The 21,077-nt window shown below is 43.7% G+C and overlaps 1 protein-coding gene across 4 annotated transcripts in view; it reads right to left on the minus strand.

Moving 5' to 3' along the window:
- LOC147627038 (Putative lysine decarboxylase family protein) overlaps positions 1-15,192 on the minus strand; it is a 33,582-nt gene extending 18,390 nt beyond the window's left edge. For 3 of the 4 annotated variants that reach the window (XM_086815619.1, XM_086815620.1, XM_086815617.1), the window contains exons 1-2: positions 14,954-15,190; positions 14,465-14,853 (exon numbers count right to left, since the gene is read on the minus strand). In XM_086815619.1, coding sequence (XP_086671745.1) covers positions 14,465-14,767 — 303 coding nt within the window. In that variant the 5' untranslated portion in view covers positions 14,768-14,853; positions 14,954-15,190. Of the gene's footprint in view, positions 1-14,464; positions 14,854-14,953 lie in introns of all 4 variants that reach the window. The other variant, XM_086815621.1, reaches the window with a different exon arrangement.
- Positions 15,193-21,077: the final 5,885 nt, after the last annotated feature.

Genomic DNA, 21,077 nt, shown 5'->3' on the forward strand with positions numbered 1-21,077 from the left:
CTGCGTAAGGAAATAACACAAGGTCTGATGATCTGTCTGCACAGTGAAATCAGCCCCAAGCAAGTAGTGTTTCCATGTAGAAAGAGCGTGAATTACAGCCAACATCTCTTTCTCATAAACCTGTAAATGCTTCTCGGCATCTTGCAATATTCTACTCTCATAGGCTATCACATGTCCCTCTTGCATGAGAACGGCACCAATGCTACTTCCGCATGCATCACACTGGACAACAAAAGCCTTTCGGAGGTCCGATAACACCAATACGGGATCCGAAGTAAGCTTTTTGAATGCTGTAATTTCCCGATCAGCCCACCTAAACAGAGTTGCCTTCTTTGTCAAGGCATGAAGAGGCGAAGCAATTTCAGCAAAGTACCGAATGTACCGTCTGTAATAGGAGCACAATCCTAGAAAGCTGCGTCAATCATGCACAGTCCTCAAAGCTGGCCAATTAAGAATTGCTTCCACCTTTGCTGGATCCATACGGACTCCAGACTTAGACACAATATGCCCCAAGAAATGTATCTCTTGCAAAAAGAACTCACTCTTTTTGCCATTAACAACCAGCCTATGGTTCCTGAGTTCTGCAAACACAATGGCCAAATGCCTTCTATGCTCTTCCTCAGTTTGTAAATGCACAATCATATCATCAAAGAATGTGCCCACAAACTCTCTATGCGGCTTGAAAATCCTGTCCATCATTCTGTTAAATGTGGCAGGCGCATTTGTCAAACCAAAGGGCATAACCAAGAACTCATACAACCCAAACGTGGTTCGGAATGCTGTCTTATGCACATCCTCGGGTCTAATGCGTATCTGATGATACCCGCTTTTCAAGTCAATACGACTAAAAACTGTGGAGCCCTGTAAGCGGTCCAAAATGTCATCGATCCTCGGTATGGGGAATCGATTCTTGATGGTATTCTTGTTCAGAGCCCTGTAATCAATACACATGCGCCAAGAACCATCCTTCTTCTGCACTAAGAGCACAGGTGAGCAAAAGGGTGATGAGCTAGGCTGTATCAACCCATTATTCAAAAGCTCCTGCACCTAACTCATAATCTCTTCTTGTTGGGCTGCACTAACACGGTACGGCGGTCTATTCGGTGGACTACTACCAGGAATCAGATCAATGGCATGATCCTCTGGCCTCTCAGGAGGAAGTTCTCCTGGCAATGACTCAGAAAAACAATCTTGAAACCCACATAAGAAATCAGTCCTGTCCTTATCTAACATAGACAAATTAGACTTAGAATCATCATCTTGTGCATCCTTTACATAAATCAAGTACGCGGAAAGATGCTTTTTCATCTGATGAAATCGCCGAAGCGGATACAATAGGAACAGATTTCCCTTTGAGTTTTACATCCAATGCATGTTCTTTCCCTCTATGAGTCAGAGTGATTTTCCTACTGTATCCACCACTATACTCTGTGGCACCATGGCATCCCTAACAAAACATCACAGCCATCAAGTGGCATGATAAAGAACTCTTCGCTGTCCACATAACCCTGCAAATGAAGCCGAAGCCTCCCAATGATAGGAGTAACGGGTTCTGCATACCTTGGACAAGCCATATTAGCCTCATGTAACGGCCCCATCTCCTCCGCGCGAATCCCCAATCGGCCAGCCAAATCTGGTGAAATGAAGTTGGCTCTAGCACCTGTGTCAAAGAAGATCAAGGCATTCTGATCTCTCACTTTGCCCCATGCCCTGCACAACTCTGTCTCTTCACCACCTGGCTGTTCCCCCACAAGATCAGGAACTAACCCTGCAGAAGGCTTTGGTTTCTTTGGCTTGGGCTCTCCTTTATTGTCAGAGTCCTTTTGGGACTTTCTTTTGGGACAATTGAATGACATATGCCCCTCTTCAGTACAGTAAAAAAACTTATGAGCATCTCTCAAAGCCTGTCTTTCCTCAGAAGTCCTCTTGGGCATTGGCAACTTCTTATACTTCGTCTCTAAAGACCCTTTAGCATCACGAGAAGCATGCCCAAATTTTTCAGCTTTCTTGCTCAAGTTCTTACTGCCTTTAAACCCAGATGATCCACCAGTGAGTAACGCATTGGCTGTCATAGCATTTTCAATCATCTGTGACATGTTCGTTACTCTTGTCTTGATACAATAATCTCGCACCTCTTTGGGCAGCCCACAACAATACTTCTCTACCTGCTCAGACAATGGCATTGCACGATAAGAAGTCACAGGGAGTAAAGCTTCCCAAAACTTCTTGTTGTAATCTTCCAAATTTTCACATTTTGAAGCATCCAATTTGTGCCATGCAGTCATAACATCCACCTCAAATGTAGATGTAAGCCATACGGAAGAGAAAACCTGTTTAAATTGTACCCAAGTGGTGGGTGCTATGCCCTGCAAAAGAAGAGTAGACCACCACTGCAAAGCATTGCCCTTGAGAAAAGTGGCAGCTTTCCTCACCTTAGAGGACTCTATGTAATTTCCACCAGAAAAAGCAGCATCAAACTGCTGTAAAAAGGTAAGTGCTTTCAATTTATCTTTGGCCCCACTGAATGTATCAAACTTCACTGCAGCTCCCCCTTCCTTGTAATCTGTTGGGGTAAAGGCGTTATGCCCACCCGTATAATGTGTACAAGCCCATAAGTTATAGTACATAGTACACTTAGTACTTTTAATGTACTAAGTGCACTGTGTACTAGTGCAATATACATGTGTGATAGGGGAGTCACACACTCATGCTATTGGTGAGTTGACTTATCCCCACAACTCTCTCTCTCTCTCTCTCCCTTGTTCTTCTCTGTGTATGTCTCCCACATGACCTAACCCTAATTCTCTTCTCTCATACAACTGGTATCAGAGCCTTTGTGCTCGGTCTTTGTGGGAGAGCCTTTGTGCTCGGTCTAGGGCTGGGCGCAGCCTGTGTGTGAAGAGGCCAGAAGCGACAAGCAGGTTTCAGCTTACACGGCAAAGGCAGCAAAGTCGCAGCAGCTAGGCGGAGGTGGCAAAAGCCAGCGCATTCAACCAGACGTCGAGCGAGGAGCGAAGAGCAGGCGGCGCTCAAGTTAAGTGACGTGGAGTCCTAGCACTGCTGGCGGAGAAGGCGAAGTGAGCGTTGGCGAACAAACGCTAGGCGAACGAAGTCCACAAGGCGGGCGTCAACCGTGCAAACGTGGCGAAGGCAGCGGCCGTTGAATCATTGCCGGCTTCATCGTCCGCTTCGGCAAGGACGGCTCTCGCCTCATCGATATGAGCGTCAAAGGCCAGCTCGACCGGATCGCCTCTCAGATCGACCTCGCAGACAAAGCTGCCGCCTTCTGACGTGCCACGGTAGCCCGCTGTACTATGACATGTCCGCCTCTCCAACAGCCACGCTGCTCCGACTCTCTCTGTACGACTGGTCAACAATCCGCCTCCCCAACAGCCACGCTGGTCTGCCCAACCTCCTATTCTGCACAACTAGCCACGGGCGCCTCCTCCGTTTCAATACGACTAAAGAAGCCTGACGAGCATCAGCATCAGAAGCGCCCCCCCCTCTCTGCATCACGATTCCTGCAACAACTAAAAAATCAGCCTGCAGATCAGAGAAAAAATCAGAAAATTACAAGGTATTCTGCTTCAAATTTTTTTTTGGGATTTGCAATTGAGCAAGTACAGTAATCAATTGAGCAGATACAGGTGTCGAATTGCTCAATTTTGAGCAAAATTGGCAAAATTGGGTGACATTGGTCACAATCAGGATCAATTTGCAGGAAATTGGTCACAATCAGGATTAATTTGCAGGAAATTGGATGTCGAAATTTGGGGCTTTTGATGTAATTGTGCAATCAAGCACTCATACATGCTGTATGATGTGAGAAATCGCACACTTGGGCAAAATTGCAGCAAATTGCAGCAAAGGTATACTGCTGGCAATGAAGGAGTGGTTTATTTGGGTGATAACCATGCATGCAAGATACTTGGCAGAGGTGATGTGAGGCTTGTGTTTTCAGATGGCTCACAGCTTATGCTCTTTACTTTATGCATGCAGGTGTTTGTCACCATGCTAATGTAAATGCAACCGAGCTGCCGGAAATCTCTGTGTGGCATAGTCGGTTGGGACACATGAGTGTCAAGGGAATGGAGCAATTGTCTCGTTTGGGTTACTTGCCTTCTCTAAAGTTTTCAAGTTTTCAGTTTTGTGAGCATTGTATATATGGCAGGCAACTGCAGTGCCCCCACAAGAAAGCTCTTGGACAGAAAGATGCTCAGTTAGAGCTTATGCATACAGATGTATGTGAGATGCCTCAGCTTTCTTTGGGAGGGGCAAAATACTTTGTGTCTTTTATAGATGATGCCACACGCAAGGTGTGGGTTTATCCTCTTCGTTTGAAGAGTGATACATTCTCAGTGTTTGAGAAGTTTGTTGCTCTTGTTGAGAATCAAACTAGCAAAACACTGAAGGCTTTGCGTTCCGACAATGGTGGAGAGTATATGTCCAAACAGTTTCAGGACTTTTGTGATGCTAAAGGCATCAAGAGGGAGCTCTCTACTCCTTATGATCCTCCACAAAACGGAACAGCAGAGAGGATGAACAGGACCATTCTGGAGAAGGTCCGTTCTATGTTGTCACATGCTGCATTACCTCATGGTTTTTGGGCTGAAGCTGTTATGACAGCCGTTCACCTTATAAACAGGTCACCTAACACGAGGCTTGGTGGGAAAGTGCCAGAGGAAGTATGGACAGGGAAGCCTCCGTCATACAAGCACTTGAGAGTGTTTGGTTGCGTTGCGTACGTGCACATACGCAGGGAAATGCGCACCAAACTTGATCCTAAGTCTCACAAATGCATATTCCTAGGATATGGTGACAGAGGTGAAATGGGGTATAGACTTTGGGATCCCGTGAATAGAAAGATCATACGCAGCAATGATGTCATTTTTGATGAAACATGCATGTATAAGGAGCCTGCAAGGCAACAGGAGCCTGGCAGAGTCATCTTTGATGATGATGGACATCATGGACAACAACAAAGGGCTGTAAATCAGCCATTACAGCAGGAAAACCAGCCCTTAAATGGTGCTGAAAATGGTCCAAATGGACAGCCAGAGATGGCAGAAGATATCCCTATGGATATACCACAGTTAGAGGAGATACCGGGCATGATTTTTCAGCCTTATGGCATGGAACAGGAGCCACCAATGGGTGATATGCAGGCTGGACAGCAACCTGCAAATGATGGTCATTGGGTACGGAGGTCCACAAGACCCTCCAGAGCCCCTGAGACAGGTTTGTTCCAGGGGTTGACTATTTGATGCTTACTGACTGTGGGGAGCCCTCATGTTACAAGGAGGCTTTACAGAGGGCAGATAAGGCTCTTTGGGAGCGTGCCATGAAGTCAGAGATGGATTCTCTGCATAAAAATGGAACTTGGAAGTTGGTGCATTTGCCTGCAGGCAAGAAAGTTTTGCCATGCAAGTGGGTATACAGGCTCAAAGTTGCACCTGATGCAAAGCCAAGATACAAAGCCAGGTTAGTGGCTAAGGGCTTCAAGCAGGAATATGGTGTGGACTTTGAGGAGATCTTCTCTCCAGTGGTCAAAATGACCACACTTAGAGCTGTGTTGGCTTTGGTTGCGCATGATGATCTGGACTTGATTCAGATGGATGTGAAGACTGCTTTTCTTCACGGTGATCTCCATGAGGAGATATATATGCAGCAGCCAGAGGGTTATGCAGTGAGTGGAAAGGAGAAGCTTGTATGCAAGCTGAAAAAGAGTCTTTATGGGCTCAAACAGGCACCAAGAGAATGGTATCATAAATTTGATACATTCATGAAATCTCAGAAATTCAGGAGAAGTGACATAGATCACTGCTTGTACACCAAGAAAGCTTTGGATGGCAGTCTAATGATCCTCATCTTGTATGTTGATGATATGTTGATTGCCGGGAAATCTCGTAAGGAGATGGATGCCTTGAAGCAGAGGCTGCATCAAACCTTTGATATGAAGGATTTGGGTGATGCAAATCACATCTTGGGTATGCGGATACTTCGGGACAGAAATCAGCATGTGTTGTATTTGTCTCAGAAGGAATACATTGGCAAAGTCTTGCAGAGGTTCAATATGGATGGGGGGAAGAAGACTAGTACTCCTTTGCCTCCATATGTGAAACTCAGTGCTATGGACAGCCCCCAGTCGGATAGTGAGACAGGGCTGATATGGCCAAGATTCCGTATGCTTCAGCTTGTGGCAATCTCATGTATGCCATGGTTGCTACTAGGCCGGACATTGCATTTGCAGTGGGAGTGGTTTCTAGATACATGGCCAACCCTGGCAAGAAGCATTGGGAAGCATTGAAAGGTGTCATGAGATACCTGAAGGGCACACAGGATATGTGCATATGTTTTGGCAAACAGGATGCATTAGTGCATGGTTACACGGATTCGGATTATGCCGGTCATCCAGATAACCGGAAGTCTACTACCGGTTATGTGTTTACATTCACAGGAGGTGCTGTGTCATGGATATGCAGGATGCAGAAGTGCACAGCTTTATCTACTACAGAGGCCGAGTATATTGCAGCCACAGAGGCTTGCAAGGAGGCATTATGGCTATCTCGGTTAGTGGTTGATTTGGGTTATACAGGGGATATTCCATTGTTGCATTGTGACAGTCAGAGTGCCATCCAGTTGGCAAAGAACCCTGTCTTTCATGCAAAGACGAAGCATGTGGATGTGAAGTATCACTTCATCAGAGAGGTGATAGAGAACAAGCAAATTCAGCTTGTTAAGATTCATACGGATGACAACCCGGCTGATCTGTTGACAAAGAGTTTGCCTCCGGAGCGGTTTGCTCATTGCAGACACTTGATGGGCATTGGATGAGGCCAGTTTCAGCCTTGATATGGCCTTGTATATTATCATGTACATGCTGATTTTTCTTTTCCTTCATTTAAGGACACTTTGCCTTTAAGTGGGAGGTTGTTGGGGTAAAGGCGTTATGCCCACCCTTATAGTGTGTACAAGCCCATAAGTTATAGTACATAGTACACTTAGTACTTTTAATGTACTAAGTGCACTATGTGTACTAGTGCAATATACATGTGTGATAGGCGAGTCACACACTCATGGCCAACCCTGGCAAGAAGCATTGGGAAGCAGTGAAAGGTGTCATGAGATACATGAAGGACACACAGGATATGTGCATATGTTTTGGCAAACAGGATGCATTAGTGCATGGTTACACGGATTCGGATTATGCCGGTCATCCAGATAACCGGAAGTCTACTACCGGTTATGTGTTTACATTCACAGAAGGTACTGTGTCATGGATATCCAGGATGCAGAAGTGCACAGCCTTATCTACTACAGAGGCCGAGTATATTGCAGCCACAGAGGCTTGCAAGGAGGCATTATGGCTATCTCGGTTAGTGGTTGATTTGGGTTATACAGGGGATATTCCATTGTTGCATTGTGAGAGTCAGAGTGCCATCCAGTTGGCAAAGAACCCTGTCTTTCATGCAAAGACGAAGCATGTGGATGTGAAGTATCACTTCATCAGAGAGGTGATAGAGAACAAGCAAATTCAGCTTGTTAAGATTCATACGGATGACAACCCGGCTGATCTGTTGACAAAGAGTTTGCCTCCGGAGCGGTTTACTCATTGCAGACACTTGATGGGCATTGGATGAGGCCAGTTTCAGCCTTGATATGGCCTTGTATATTATCATGTACATGCTGATTTTTCTTTTCCTTCATTTAAGGGCACTTTGCCTTTAAGTGGGAGGTTGTTGGGGTAAAGGCGTTATGCCCACCCTTATAGTGTGTACAAGCCCATAAGTTATAGTACATAGTACACTTAGTACTTTTAATGTACTAAGTGCACTGTGTACTAGTGCAATATACATGTGTGATAGGGGAGTCACACACTCATGCTATTGGTGAGTTGACTTATCCCCACAACTCTCTCTCTCTCTCTCTCCCTTGTTCTTCTCTGTGTATGTCTCCCACATGACCTAACCCTAATTCTCTTCTCTCATACATAATCCTTCGCCTTTCCCATAGGCGTTAGATTATCATATGGAAGTGGCTTCGCAAGATTGCTACCCCCAACATTCATGCCCATCATTGGGTCAACATTTCCCATTCCCACACCAGGCATACCATACATTCCAGCCATGTTTCCAAACATTCCGTTATGCATACCTGGCTGCATACCACCAAACATATTGCCTTGCATTCCAGGTTGCATGCCCCCAAACATTTTTCCTTGCATACCGGACTGCATACCACCATACATATTCCCCTGCATACCAGGCTGAAAATTAGCTCCAAAAGTCCCTTGCATACCCATGCCTCCCGGAGGGTAACCCCCAGTCATAGATTGGAACAGCGAGCCACCACCAAAATAACCTGGATGCATATTCTGCTGAGGAATAGGTGGCTGTCCATAGAAGGAACTCTGAGAGTTTGCACCATAAGCATGCTGCATGTTCGGAAACTGGCCAAAGATGGTTCCTGTGGGATGGCACCACTATGACCCTGTGGAAGATTCTTAGAACGAACCTTCTTCTTCTTTTTCTCGGGCTCTGTACGGGATCTCATAAATTCAGCAAATCTCTCACTCTGTGTGAGCTGCATAAATACATCCATAACACTAGCCAAACGATCTTTGAACCGAGCATCAGCATCCTCTTTACCATGTACATCCTCTGGTTGTGTTACATCCTCATAAGGCTCAACATCTGCAGCCTATTCTCCTACATGAATATCCTCACATACATCTCTCTCAGGAGAAGTCTCTTGCTCTTCCTCTTCATGATAAAAGTACTCATCCTCTGTATCAGACATGTTTGCTGAATTTTTCAGCGATGGCTTTCTTCGAGGCAGCCACGAAGACATGTTTGCTGAATTTTTCAGCGATGGCTTTCTTCGAGCTCACCCCCTTCAGAAAGTTAATGATTGGTCCCGGCAACGGAACCTTGAAACCGGCCTCTGATAGAAACCAGAGTGCGGTAGACTACCAGTCACCCGTCCACTTGTAGTCTAGATATGAAAAACAGAAAAGATTGGGGCTAGAGTGCCCAAATCTGAAAACAAAGCGACACCTGTTGGCCCCAAAGCTTGGCGCCCCTTGCGGTATTTCTTTATTCAATTCCAAAAGTATGAAAGGCTGAGTACAACCAAAATCAGCCAAGAGATTACACCTGTATGTCCAATCTGACAGCCCACAATACCTCTTAGCACAGAGGATCCACGCACACAGATCTGTGTCTCAAAGCAACACACTGTGCCTCCCTCTGATCAGCCAAGACCACTAAGCAGGGCAGCCATGAGCATACATCTGGCATAACTCAAGCACATGATTCAACATCTCAGCTCATACATACATGTACTGTTCAACCTCTGTCTCCACCCTTGTCAATCTGCCATACCCCTCCTCTCACAAGGGGCTAGATAACTCAAATCTGCAACAGACATAAAGCAGTAGAAAGAGAGATAGATGAACAGATGCGGAGCTTACCAAAATCAGCCCGTGGATCTGCACTGGAGGAAGTAACAGTACCAATCTGTACTTTGCAGGCACTTGTTTCCACAACCCTGCTTCACACGTGTGTATGTACTTGTCTGTACCCTCCTCCTTGTATCCACCTCAGTGCACATGATTCAACATCTCAGCTCATACATACATGTACTGTTCAACCTCTGTCTCCACCCTTGTCAATCTGCCATACCCCTCCTCTCACAAGGGGCCAGATAGCTCAAATCTGCACAGACATATAGCAGTAGAAAGAGAGATAGATGAACAGATGCGGAGCTTACCAAAATCAGCCCGTGTATCTGCACTGGAGGAAGTAACGGTACCAATCTGTACTTGCAGGCACTTGTTTCCACAATCCTGCTTCACACGTGTGTATGTACTTGTCTGTACCCTCCTCCTTGTATCCACCTCAGTGCTGTACCTGTCTGTACAGTCCTGAAAAACAGCACTGTACCAGTCTGTACTGCCTTGGAACACGTGCCAGAAGCTGTCCTTGCATATGCCGCCTGCAGCCAGTATCTGTACACGACTGTACCTGTGCAGCCAACCTGTACCAGATCTGTCCAGCGCCACCAACAGCTGTACTGTCCAGCGCAGTTGTACCTGAACTGTCCGTACGCTGTACGGCAGTCGTACAGTGCTGTACGGCCTGTACCAGGACCAGCAGCCACCTGTGTTAATCGCCTGCTATACAGCAGATAAGCTCGCAGCAAACTGTGCGCAGCTTGTTCCAGAAGAGAATACCTGCTGCCTGCAGCCTGTCCGTACAGGGCTGTACGGCTGGTTTGCACAGAGAACACAGCAGCCAGAAAACCTGCAGCAGCCGACTTGCTCTTCTCTAGCTTTTCCACGCTTCCCAACAAGAGTACCTATGCTCCACGTTTCTTTTTTCCCAAAAAGAAGAGAGAGAGAGAGGAGAGAGAAGCTTACACTCCAAAAGTGGAGTGCCCCCCTCCCCATAATAATCCTAGGGCCCCAACTTTAAAAGTTATTAAAGTTCCCTAGGGGCCACTAAGGCCTAGGGGCAACTTTTAATGAAACATTAGAATTCTAATGTTCTAGTTCCCCCCTTCACACCTAGGGATGTCCACACATCATTAACTCTGTCCGAGCACCCCCCATGTGAATCATTCAATATTTTGACTCAGCAACCACCATGCCCACACTTGTGCTGTTCCATTTTCACAGGGCCATGACATTGAGCCTAGCCTTTTCAAATCGCAAAAGAACCCAATCTCCCAATGCAAACTCTAATGCACGTCTGTGACGGTCTGCGACTTTCTTTTGCTTTTGCTGAGTTTTCTGGAGTGCCAACTTAACTCTCCGATAAGCTTCATCCATGTTTTCCACATACTGATCAGCCTCAAAGATCTTATCCTTTGTATGCAAAATAGGTGGTACCTTCTTCCCTCCTTCCACAATCTCAAAAGGCGCCTTGCCCGTCGAGGTATGGACAGTGTTGTTATATGCAAACTCCACCAAAGGAAGATACTTTTCCCATTGTTGCTTGTGCTCTGACACATAACACTTAAGAAGATCTAACACTGTAGAGTTAGCCTCTTCCGATTGACCATCTGTTTGTGGATGACATGAAGATGAAAACTTGAGAGTTATACCCATGTTGTCAAACAATCCTCTCCAGAATAAACTTGTCATCCGTGGATCACGGTCACTAATGATAGACGTAGGCAAGCCATGATACTTGAAGATGTTCACCATGAACAACTTCACCATATGATCAACTTTGATCGTCTTACGCATGGGAATGAAATGAGCCTGCTTACTGAACCTGCATATTACAGTCCAAATGCCATCATTCCCCGTTTGTGTACGTGGAAGATCAAATATAAAATCCATGGCAATGCTCTCCCATGGTCTATCTGGAATAGGTAAAGACTGTAAGAACCCTAGTGTCTTTCCACGGTCAAACTTTACCTTCTGACATACGATGCATTGTCTAACAAAGGCATCAACATCTCTTCTCAAGATTGGCCAATAAAAGAAAGTCTCCACTGCTTTTACCGTGGCGTCAATTCCTCTATGACCTGCATACGGTGGAGCATGACTTTCAATCATAACCTTGAGTCGCAATTGCCTGGTAACACACAGTCTACCATGCATCAACAAAAACCCATCTCTGAAAGGTATAGTGCTCATGCTGCTGACCCTCAGACATCTGATCATACAACCTTTCAAAGTCCTCATCATGGGCATACTGCTCTTTCATTTCATCAAGCTCATGATGATAAGCGAGTGAAACTGCTGAGACCTGTGGCTTGCGTGACAAAGCATCTGCCACAACATTCTTTTTGCCTTCCACATGCACAATCTGGAAGTGGAACATAGACAAAAAGTTGGCCCATCGCATATGCTTCTCTGAAAGCTTAGTTTGCGTGAGGAAGTAACGCAAGGTCTGATGATCTGTCTGCACAGTGAAATCAGTCCCAAGCAAATAGTGTTTCCATGTAGAAAGAGCATGAATTACAGCCAACAGCAAAGTTCGTTGCAACACCATGATAATGGATGCACTCTTCCAAACAAATATATACCTCCATCACATCAACCACATGGATTCCCATGCTTACCTGAGGCTTGCCCTAGAGTCCTCGAGACAGCTAGCACTCGAGGGCCACCCTAGAGTATGGTACACTTGAGTTTCTACTTGGTTCTCAGGATATGGGCTCCGCACGGACCGCCTCCCTTCAGTACAATTTGGGCTCCCCTTCTCTCCAGCTCTCTCAGTAGGACACCAATTGGATTATCCGATTAGATCTTCTCCGCCTTTGCACCCACTGCACATGGATCACACCTTCGGAGCTCCCGAAGATGCACTTCTACGGAGATCACTTCTTTAGGCTCATTGAAGATGGATTTATCTAGTAGCCGGGTTACCTAAGTGTTCACATGTCCCATGGCATACGGATTGCGATTGGCCAGATACAAGTTTCATCCCACCGCCTCAAAGTGAAGACAGGAAGAGCTGAGTGCATCTTCAGAGCCGGGGAGTTCATACGAAGACCCAAGGAGGAGAGCCAATTGTGCTACACAGACGTTGAGACTGAGGAGCATTACATGTCACTGCCTAGTATAATATGAGATCTACGAAAGGTTTCACAGTCTGTTCCATGATGGATTTGGCCCACTCTCCAAGATCACTGACTTCTCGGGCCAACGTTGCCTAAGGCTCTTCCTGCTTGGGTGTCAAATCCCCATAGGATCTCCTCGTAGAACGCTCCTGGTACAAGACTCGAAACCTGCAAAACAAACCAAACAAACGTGAAGGGAGTGCAGGCCTGACTCACCTCCCAACCTTGACAGCCGTGGGCAAGCCCACTAGTCTTGGTTGTCCCCACCGAGCCACGAGCTGAGCTAACTAGATGGACGTACCGACCAATCTCTACCTCGTGACGTCCCATACCGCCACGAAGCTGCCCTCGCGGGCCTCGAGATTGCTGCCGGCCTCGGCTGCATAAAGCAGGTGCACATCTGCACTAGATCCAGGCTCCTGACCATAGAGCTCTCACAAAAACACGCGAGACTCTATGAACTAACTAATGACTAACCTTGGCCACTCTTTTATAGGCTCTTGGCCGGTCATCGAACGTCCACACTTGGACACCCGCCCGTCCATACTTGGATACCCGCCCGTTGGTCTATCCCTAACTCAGCTCGCCAATCAGCCTGCCTAGCTCCAAGCTTCCCCAAACCTCGAAGCTAGTCTTGTGTGCATGTAACACACGGTAGATACACACTGTGCACAGTGACATTGAGCTCCACAGACACAGGGACGCTCTTTTGAGAGAGCTTCGGCCCCAACCACCCTGACCCCTCTCTCACCAGCCAACCATCACTAGCTTCTTCCGGATCCAGGAGGAGGAGAACACCCATACAATGGATCCCATGGACCCACCTTCAACTGCTACAGACCCATCTCACACGAGAAAGTTATCTCGGACCGAGTCTCCACATTCCAGCGTGCCCAACGCCCCTAGATGTCGGCCACGATCCCCTCATATTAGCTCCAGATCCAGAACATGCTCCATTGCCATCCAGCTACCTTTCCACATGACGTAGCTGTCTCGGCCATACTCACTAGCTACATGCTTGATATTTTGGAGAGTGATATACCATCTATTGGAGACTAATGCTCCTCTCATGTTTCGGTATTCCATGATGAGATTTCCATGGACAGTCTTGTATCACTCTAGTGAGATAGTTTTGATTTGTTTCTATTTTATTTTCTGCTCCATGATGAGATATGCCATGGACATTATTATATCACTTTGGTCTCATAAGCCTATTGGGTCTTTAGTAGACTCTCTCTCTCGACCCTCGCACAGGTACGACGACTCATTCGGCATCCTCGTACTCATCACCTATACTCAACAAGTCAACAGGTTAGGTGAGGCAATCAAACACCAATATCAACAACACTAGCATGGCATCACCCAATCACAGCATACATAGCATAGACCCGCAAAACATATGCCTATCGCACTTACAGTTTAGTATTTAATATGACATCACTCACGATACTAATTGCAAGCATGGCACAATGGTCGGACGGGCGTCCCCAATAGACCATAGAGAGCCAATAATGTAACATCCCTCTCTCTCTCTCTCTCTCTCTCTCTCTCTCTCTCTAGCCAATAATGTAACATTCCTCTCTCTCTCTCTCTCTCTCTCTCTCTCTCTCTCTCTCTCTCTAACCCCATGCTTGATATTTTGGAGAGTAGTATACCATCTATTGGGGGTTGATGTTCCACTCATGTTCCACGTTCCTGGTATTTCATGATGAGATTCCATGGACAATTTTGTATCACCCAAGTGAAATATTATGAGATATGCCATGACCATTATTATATCACTTTGGTCTCACATGCCCATTGGGTCTTTAGTAGACACTTAATCTCTCTCTCTCTCTCTCTCTCTCTCTCTCTCTCTCTCTCTCTCACACACACACACAAAACCAACCTCCTCTGCACTTGATCTTGTGGCATATTCTTGAGTGAAAAAAGTCGGTGCTTTATCTGCATTGAAACACATGCACCTGAAGCCTTTCTTGACAGTCGGAAGGCATTCCAATGGCATACTTGTTTTATCCCTTTTGCTTGTGGACTCAGGTACCTGCCTTTTGCCTGGAAGCACTTGGAATGGGGAGCATGCATGCGTGGTATGTTTGGATACCCATTCTCCATAACAGCCAACCAATGTCATGTCCATGTGGATGTGTGTGTGTCTGAGTGTAGATATGTCAGTGTGGTCGATAACTGTCATGTTATGTCTTCCCTGTCAAACTAGTACAGCATGAGCATTTAAATCAACGAGCTTCCACCATTGTTTTTGTGCAAAGTGGCTTTATACTGCACAGAAGCACAGAGATCTCATACGTGTGAATTCAAGTATGGCATGCAGATTGTAGATAATCAGAATTATTATGTTTTTAAGTAGAGCAAAAATTACCTTTGCTGGTCCATAGAACGAGTACGTTTACGTGCGGGGTGACAAGTGCGTGTGGATTAAAAGAGAGAGTAGCCGAAGAGGAAGCAAACAAACTGCAGGCACTGTCATTTGAAGGTATTTGGAAGGAGGCCACTTTTCCGAGAAAGGACTCTCTCTCTCTCTTTTATTTTCCATTCCATGATGCGATATGCCATGGAATCACTTTGGTCTCATAGGCCCATTGGGTCTTGAGTAGACGCTTAATACATCTTTTCTTTCTTTCTTTCTAGTGTACACACCATGGGGTTGGGCCCACACTCTACCCACCAGTGATCGATCCCTCTCCAATGCATACCATGCTCTCTCTCTCTCTCTCTCTCTCTCTCTCTCTCTCTCTCTCTCTCTCTAGTGTCCACACCATGGGGTTCGGGTCCATGCTTCATCCAGTGAGTATCGATTAATGGTTAGATCCATTAGATAAGGTTGTTCCTTAGCTTTAATCCTATTTGCCATCATGGCTGATCGCCTTGGCACACTCTCTGCTCAATAACCAAGGGGCCTTGTGTCCCCAACAATTTGCTAATGATGCTAGTGAACTTCTGCATAATGATCGGGCTCCATTATCAACCCTGCAAAAACACTAATCAAAAACTCTCATCAAAGGCCCTCTTGCTTCGCTCCTTCAGCACAAGGGTGTGAAATTATTTTCAAATTTCTTGGAATAGATAGGGCATTAGCATTTCCATGAAATAAAGATGAAGTTGGACTTTGGCTAAGATACATTCCAAGTTTGGCATATGGAAAGATATGCATGTTGCATGATACACTTTCGTGCTTTTCCATATCCTCGGTCCAATATCTAGTCTATTGGAAGCCTTCAAAAAGTGACCTCTAGGATGTGGATTTTTAATAGATTGAGAGAGGATGGTGGATTGAATATCACTAACATGGCCACTTGACTCACTGGATTATTTGTTCTTTGCAAAGACCTTGAGAGGACTAGAGTATTCTTTTTATGTGACATTTTCTAAATTTCAAACTTACCAAGATGACTCACTAGAAAAAGCCCCTTAAAGTGGCAATTTACTTAGTCAAGTTAAAATTTTCCTATGAGTTCTTATCTCACCAAGACCATCTCAAATAATTGGTTTTCTTTTTTCAAGTCTCATTTTAGGTGGCAAGGTTTCACTTTCCACCATTGTGATTTCCAAGACTCTATCTATTTTTTTGCTACATGAGACTTCGATGTGAAAGGTGTCTATCTTAGGATGCTTTCAAACTTAAAGACTAATTATTAACTCGCAGAGGGGACTTAAATGTGACAGCTATCTAGCTTTGGGATGCTTTCAAGCTTAAAAACAAATGATTAACTTGTTGGATGGGACTTAGATGTGACGGGTGTCTATCTTATGGTTTCAATGTTGCTAAAGATGAGGCGGGTGTCTATCTTATGGTTTCAATGTTGCTAAAGATGAGGCGGATCAACCCGAAGAAGTATGTATAAAGATCTTCGTTCCCATAGAAAACCCTAGGATCCCATCGGTTTATTCGGTTTGGAAAATGAGACTTTATTTGTGTGACATGTGTCTATCTTAAGGATGCTTTCAAATTTAAAACATATTGCTGGGCTAATCATTTTAACAACCAAACCGATTCTTGGATTCCAGTGGAAATCTTAAAGAAAGACTACATACTTTCTTTAAGGATGCTTTCAAATTTAAAACATATTGCTGGGCTAATCATTTTAACAACCAAACCGATTCTTGGATTCCAGTGGAAATCTTAAAGAAAGACTACATACTTTCTCTACATGATGTTTTCAATCATGGCACTCTAGCCCTATGACCTCAAGATAAAATCCATGTCTTACATGCTAGAATTGAAATTGAAACTAGTTTCTTCACTTGGGGAAATTATTCTCCTCTTTTACCTTTTCATAAACTACATAAGGATTTGAAAGGCTTACATGTTGAGCTAAATGAAAGATTCTATGAGATAAACTTAAAGCTATTTGGACCCCCTATACTCCTTGTAAAAAGTCATTTCTTCTTTAGCTTATCATGCATAAGGTTTTTTATACCACCAATACGAGAACAATTGAACTTGGAGTTGGCAATGGAAAATGCATTAGATGCCAAGCCAATAATAAAACTGTCCCCCACCTATGCCCTAACTAAGGTCCCCCAACCTAAAAGGGGGAATCCTTAGATAGTCTACTAAGTCTTAAAAAAATTCCTATTCGTCTCGTCGACACCTCAACCGTATAGAGATATGAGGATATGACTACCAGGTATGACCTAGTTCTATCCCACAGGAGAAGCATGATCTTACCTAGTAGTCGTATCCTTGTATCTCTATACAGTCAAGGTGTCGACGAATAGGAAATTTTTTAGACTTAGTAGACTATTTAAGGATTCCACCTTTTAGGTTGGGGGACCACCTTACAATTGGTATCAGAGCAGAGTTTTAGTTCCTAGGATTTGTTATTTAGGATTGTTTTGAAGTATATGTTTTACCTCAATTAGGTGTTGCTTTATAAAATACCTTACTAGTACAACTTGATTGGTGAATGAATGATTGTAGGAGGAGGAAGACTTCCTAGTCTTCCAATGCACCTTCGAGATAGCTTGTCATTCCCCGAATTTTGAATTTCGCAATACGATTATGCAAATACACGAGAAGTTGTCCCTCTCTCATCCCTTCTCATATCCAAAGAGGGTGGGAAAGAGACCATTTTTGGAATCGTGGGGGCCGAGATACTTTATCATCCGAGCAAACTAAATTAGGAATCTCACCATCCGAGCAAACTAAATTGGGAATCTCACCATCGATTCAAAGCGGGTTCATTGGATTGAGAAGCTGAAGATGGTTTGCTTATTCTAGTTTATGGGTACCTCTAGACCAAACAGTTATGTGACTATAGAAGGGAACCATATACCACAAAACCATTGGGTGTATGACCAAGTAATGCAAGTCTTACCCGCCGGACGAGTAGCCATTTTATGGAACGTAATACAATCCATAGTCTACCTCCCCTACCATCAATTTTTCGTATCCTATAAACCACGACGAAACCCCCATATTTTACCTATGTGAACCACTCAAGTCTTATGCCCTAGTTAAGCCTAAAAGTCTCTTTTATGATGAATAAGACTAAATACATTAGTCTCAAATCCTTGTAATCAATCTTGTCCTTGTAAATATTTGAATTGAGAAATAAAATGATTTTAAGATTTTACTTTTATATCATGAGCGTATTGTAAAGTATAAGTCTTGTGATCCTTAATTTGATCTTGCAGAATGATGGCCAGGACGATTAGTTTCCTCCCCCCAATGCGCTATACACAGACACACAGGAGAAGAAGCTCCTAATCAAACAGATGCAACCTCCCTCCTTTAATGGGAAAGGTTCAAAAATTGAGAAGGATGCCGAGGTATGGATTGAAACAATGGATGATTACTTCTTAGCTGCTAGTACTAGAGTTGTGAACCAATCCATGCTTGCACGGTTTCACCTCACTGGGGGGATGAAAAGCTCTGGTGGAAGCCATGGTATAACAAGCCCCATCCAAATTCTCCCAACTACAGTCGAGGTCGGCCAACCAACCTCTTTGTTCCCCGCACATATATTACTTCTACTACTAGGGAGACCCTTGTGTGTTTTCCATTGCAATGAGCTCAAACACTTTAAAGCCAACTGCCCCAATCTTGCAACATCTTTTCCTCAAAGTGGTAGAGCAAATCAGGGTCATGGAACCCCCATCCGCCAAGGTGCAAGAGGTAGTGGGGACATGGTAGAGGTTGCAGTAGGACAGTTGCCCGCACCTATGTTATAAATGAAGAACCAACTTTGGAAATGGCCAAAGAAGAGTGTGCCACCATCCATGCAGCAATAGAGCATCAAGGTCCTAAATGAGCAATTCGGTGTTATTCAAACCCTAGTTGCTCATCATGGTAAGCCATTCCAACTTTTAATTGATTGCAGCAATACCCATTCATTTCTTTCTCCAAGGTGTTTACAAAAATTAAACCTAGATTAAAAATCAACTAGGAAAATGTTTGTAGAGCTAGCTAATGGAAAGGAAGTAGTATCTCACCACTCTGTAGAAAACCTTGATTTTGAATTGGGTAGTGAACAATCTCATGGCCATTTTAGAGTCCTGCCATTAGGCATTTATGATGGGATCCTTGGGATGGATTGGTTAGTCTCGCAAACAATGCTAGTATTCACCGTAACCAGGGGAGTATCACTTTTAAAAATGAGCACGACCAAGTAGTCCTAGTTCAAGGGAAGACAGGTAAACCTAAGTCTAGGGTAGTCGCAAAACATCTTCTCAAGGGAGCATGTAAGGGACAACAAGTTTTCCTTGTCAAGCTCAACATCAAAACCCTCTTGGTTCCAAGAATTTTTTGATATCTTTCTTGATGAGCTTACAGGACTACCACCCCCTCGAGAAGTTGACCATGAGATCGAGCTAATTCCTCGTGCTCAACCTGTCTCCAAAAGACCCTATAAGATGTCTCTCCCTAAAGCCACCGAGCTCAAGGAGCAACTTCGCCAACTCATTGAGCAAGGATTTGTACACCCTAGTCGCTCTCCTTGGGGAGCACCTGTTCTTTTCCAAAAGAAGAAGAACGGCACTCTTCATCTCTGCATAGATTATCGGGGGCTAAATCAAGTCACTTTCAAGAACAAGTACCCTATCCCTTGCCTCGACAAGCTTCTTTACAGTGTAAGATTCCTCCCTCCAGCTTTTCAGATGTAAAGGTGTAAGAACCTCCCCTTCTGTTCTTGTAATCATCCCCTCTCTGAAATGGAAGAAAGATCTTGTTTTACCCTGTTTTGGCCTAGAGAGAGAGAGAATTAAAAATTGAGATATCTTTGGATACAAAAATTTTCCTAGTGTCTAAAATGGATTCCCTTGAAACAGAAGTTCAAAATGAACTTTCCAATGTGCATTAGGAATTAATTGAAAATGGTATAAGGGACCTTAGCCTAAGGGTCTACATTTTCAAAAAAAATTACATTATGGTCCAATTAAGGTTCCAATGGGCCAATTGGATTAATCTAAGTGTTGGGATGAGAGAAATCCAAAGAATAAAAGAAAATAGTACCCAAAAATGAGTAAATGCTCACATAAGATGAAGAGTTGACTGAGTACAAGGTCTATTAGTTAAAAATTAAGAGATAAGTTTTCTCTTCTCCTCTTGGTGGACCAATTGATTGGTTGGGGGCTTCACTGCTAATTAAGAATCAAGCCAAACTGGGAGATAAAACTAATTTTTATGGTTTTTCAATTATCTCAATGACTTTCTTCTTCTCAACCCCTCCTAAGCTTGAGAAGCTTTCAAAATGATGGTTTTTATTCAAATCAAGCTTTCCCTAAGATTCTTAATGTCTAATTAGAATTAAGTTAATCTTTATGCTTATTTTTAATGCTTTCCTTAAGTAAATCTCTCTCTTAAAAAGAGTAGTCATCTTTATGGCTAAATCTTTGGAAAAAAGGATGCTTCTCAATGATAGTCTCTTATTTCAAATCTAAACTCTAGGCTCAATGAGCTCTAGAGAATAAGAATTGATATTTTCATGATTTTGAGTTAGTAAAAATATGGTTATTTCTTTTTAGATTGTTTATGAGTAGATAAAAAGTTACTTTAGCTCATTCTAAATGAGAAAAGGATTATCCCAACAAATTGGGAAAAGATGAATGTTTAAGTTAGCCTAATCAAAGGGAATAATCATAATTACGCTTATGATTATGGTTAAAATTATGATATATATATACGTAGTTTGATTTTAAGCTTAAAAGAAGAGTTTCTATCATATTTTCATTATAAGCTTTTATTCTTTTAGAAAAAATGAGAATTATCAGTAATAATAGGAGGGAAGATATGGTAAAGTTTTCAAAAAATAATACATATCTTATTTTATGCATAATGCTAAAAGAGGAATTCCTACCATATTCTAGGATTAGAGATCTTATGCATGCAAAAAGAATGATTTTCATCATATTCATGAAAGAATACTTTTTTATGTATAAATATTTAATTAAGAGAAAAGAGTAATTTTTGATAAATTTATTTTTATGCAAAAAGAGGAATTCCCATGATATTCGAGATCCAAACAATTAAATGTTAAAAGAGG

The sequence above is a fragment of the Cibotium barometz genome, chromosome 21 (assembly GCF_041138505.1).
Source record: "Cibotium barometz isolate CiBa-2024 chromosome 21, ASM4113850v1, whole genome shotgun sequence".
Taxonomy (NCBI): Eukaryota; Viridiplantae; Streptophyta; class Polypodiopsida; order Cyatheales; family Cibotiaceae; genus Cibotium; species Cibotium barometz.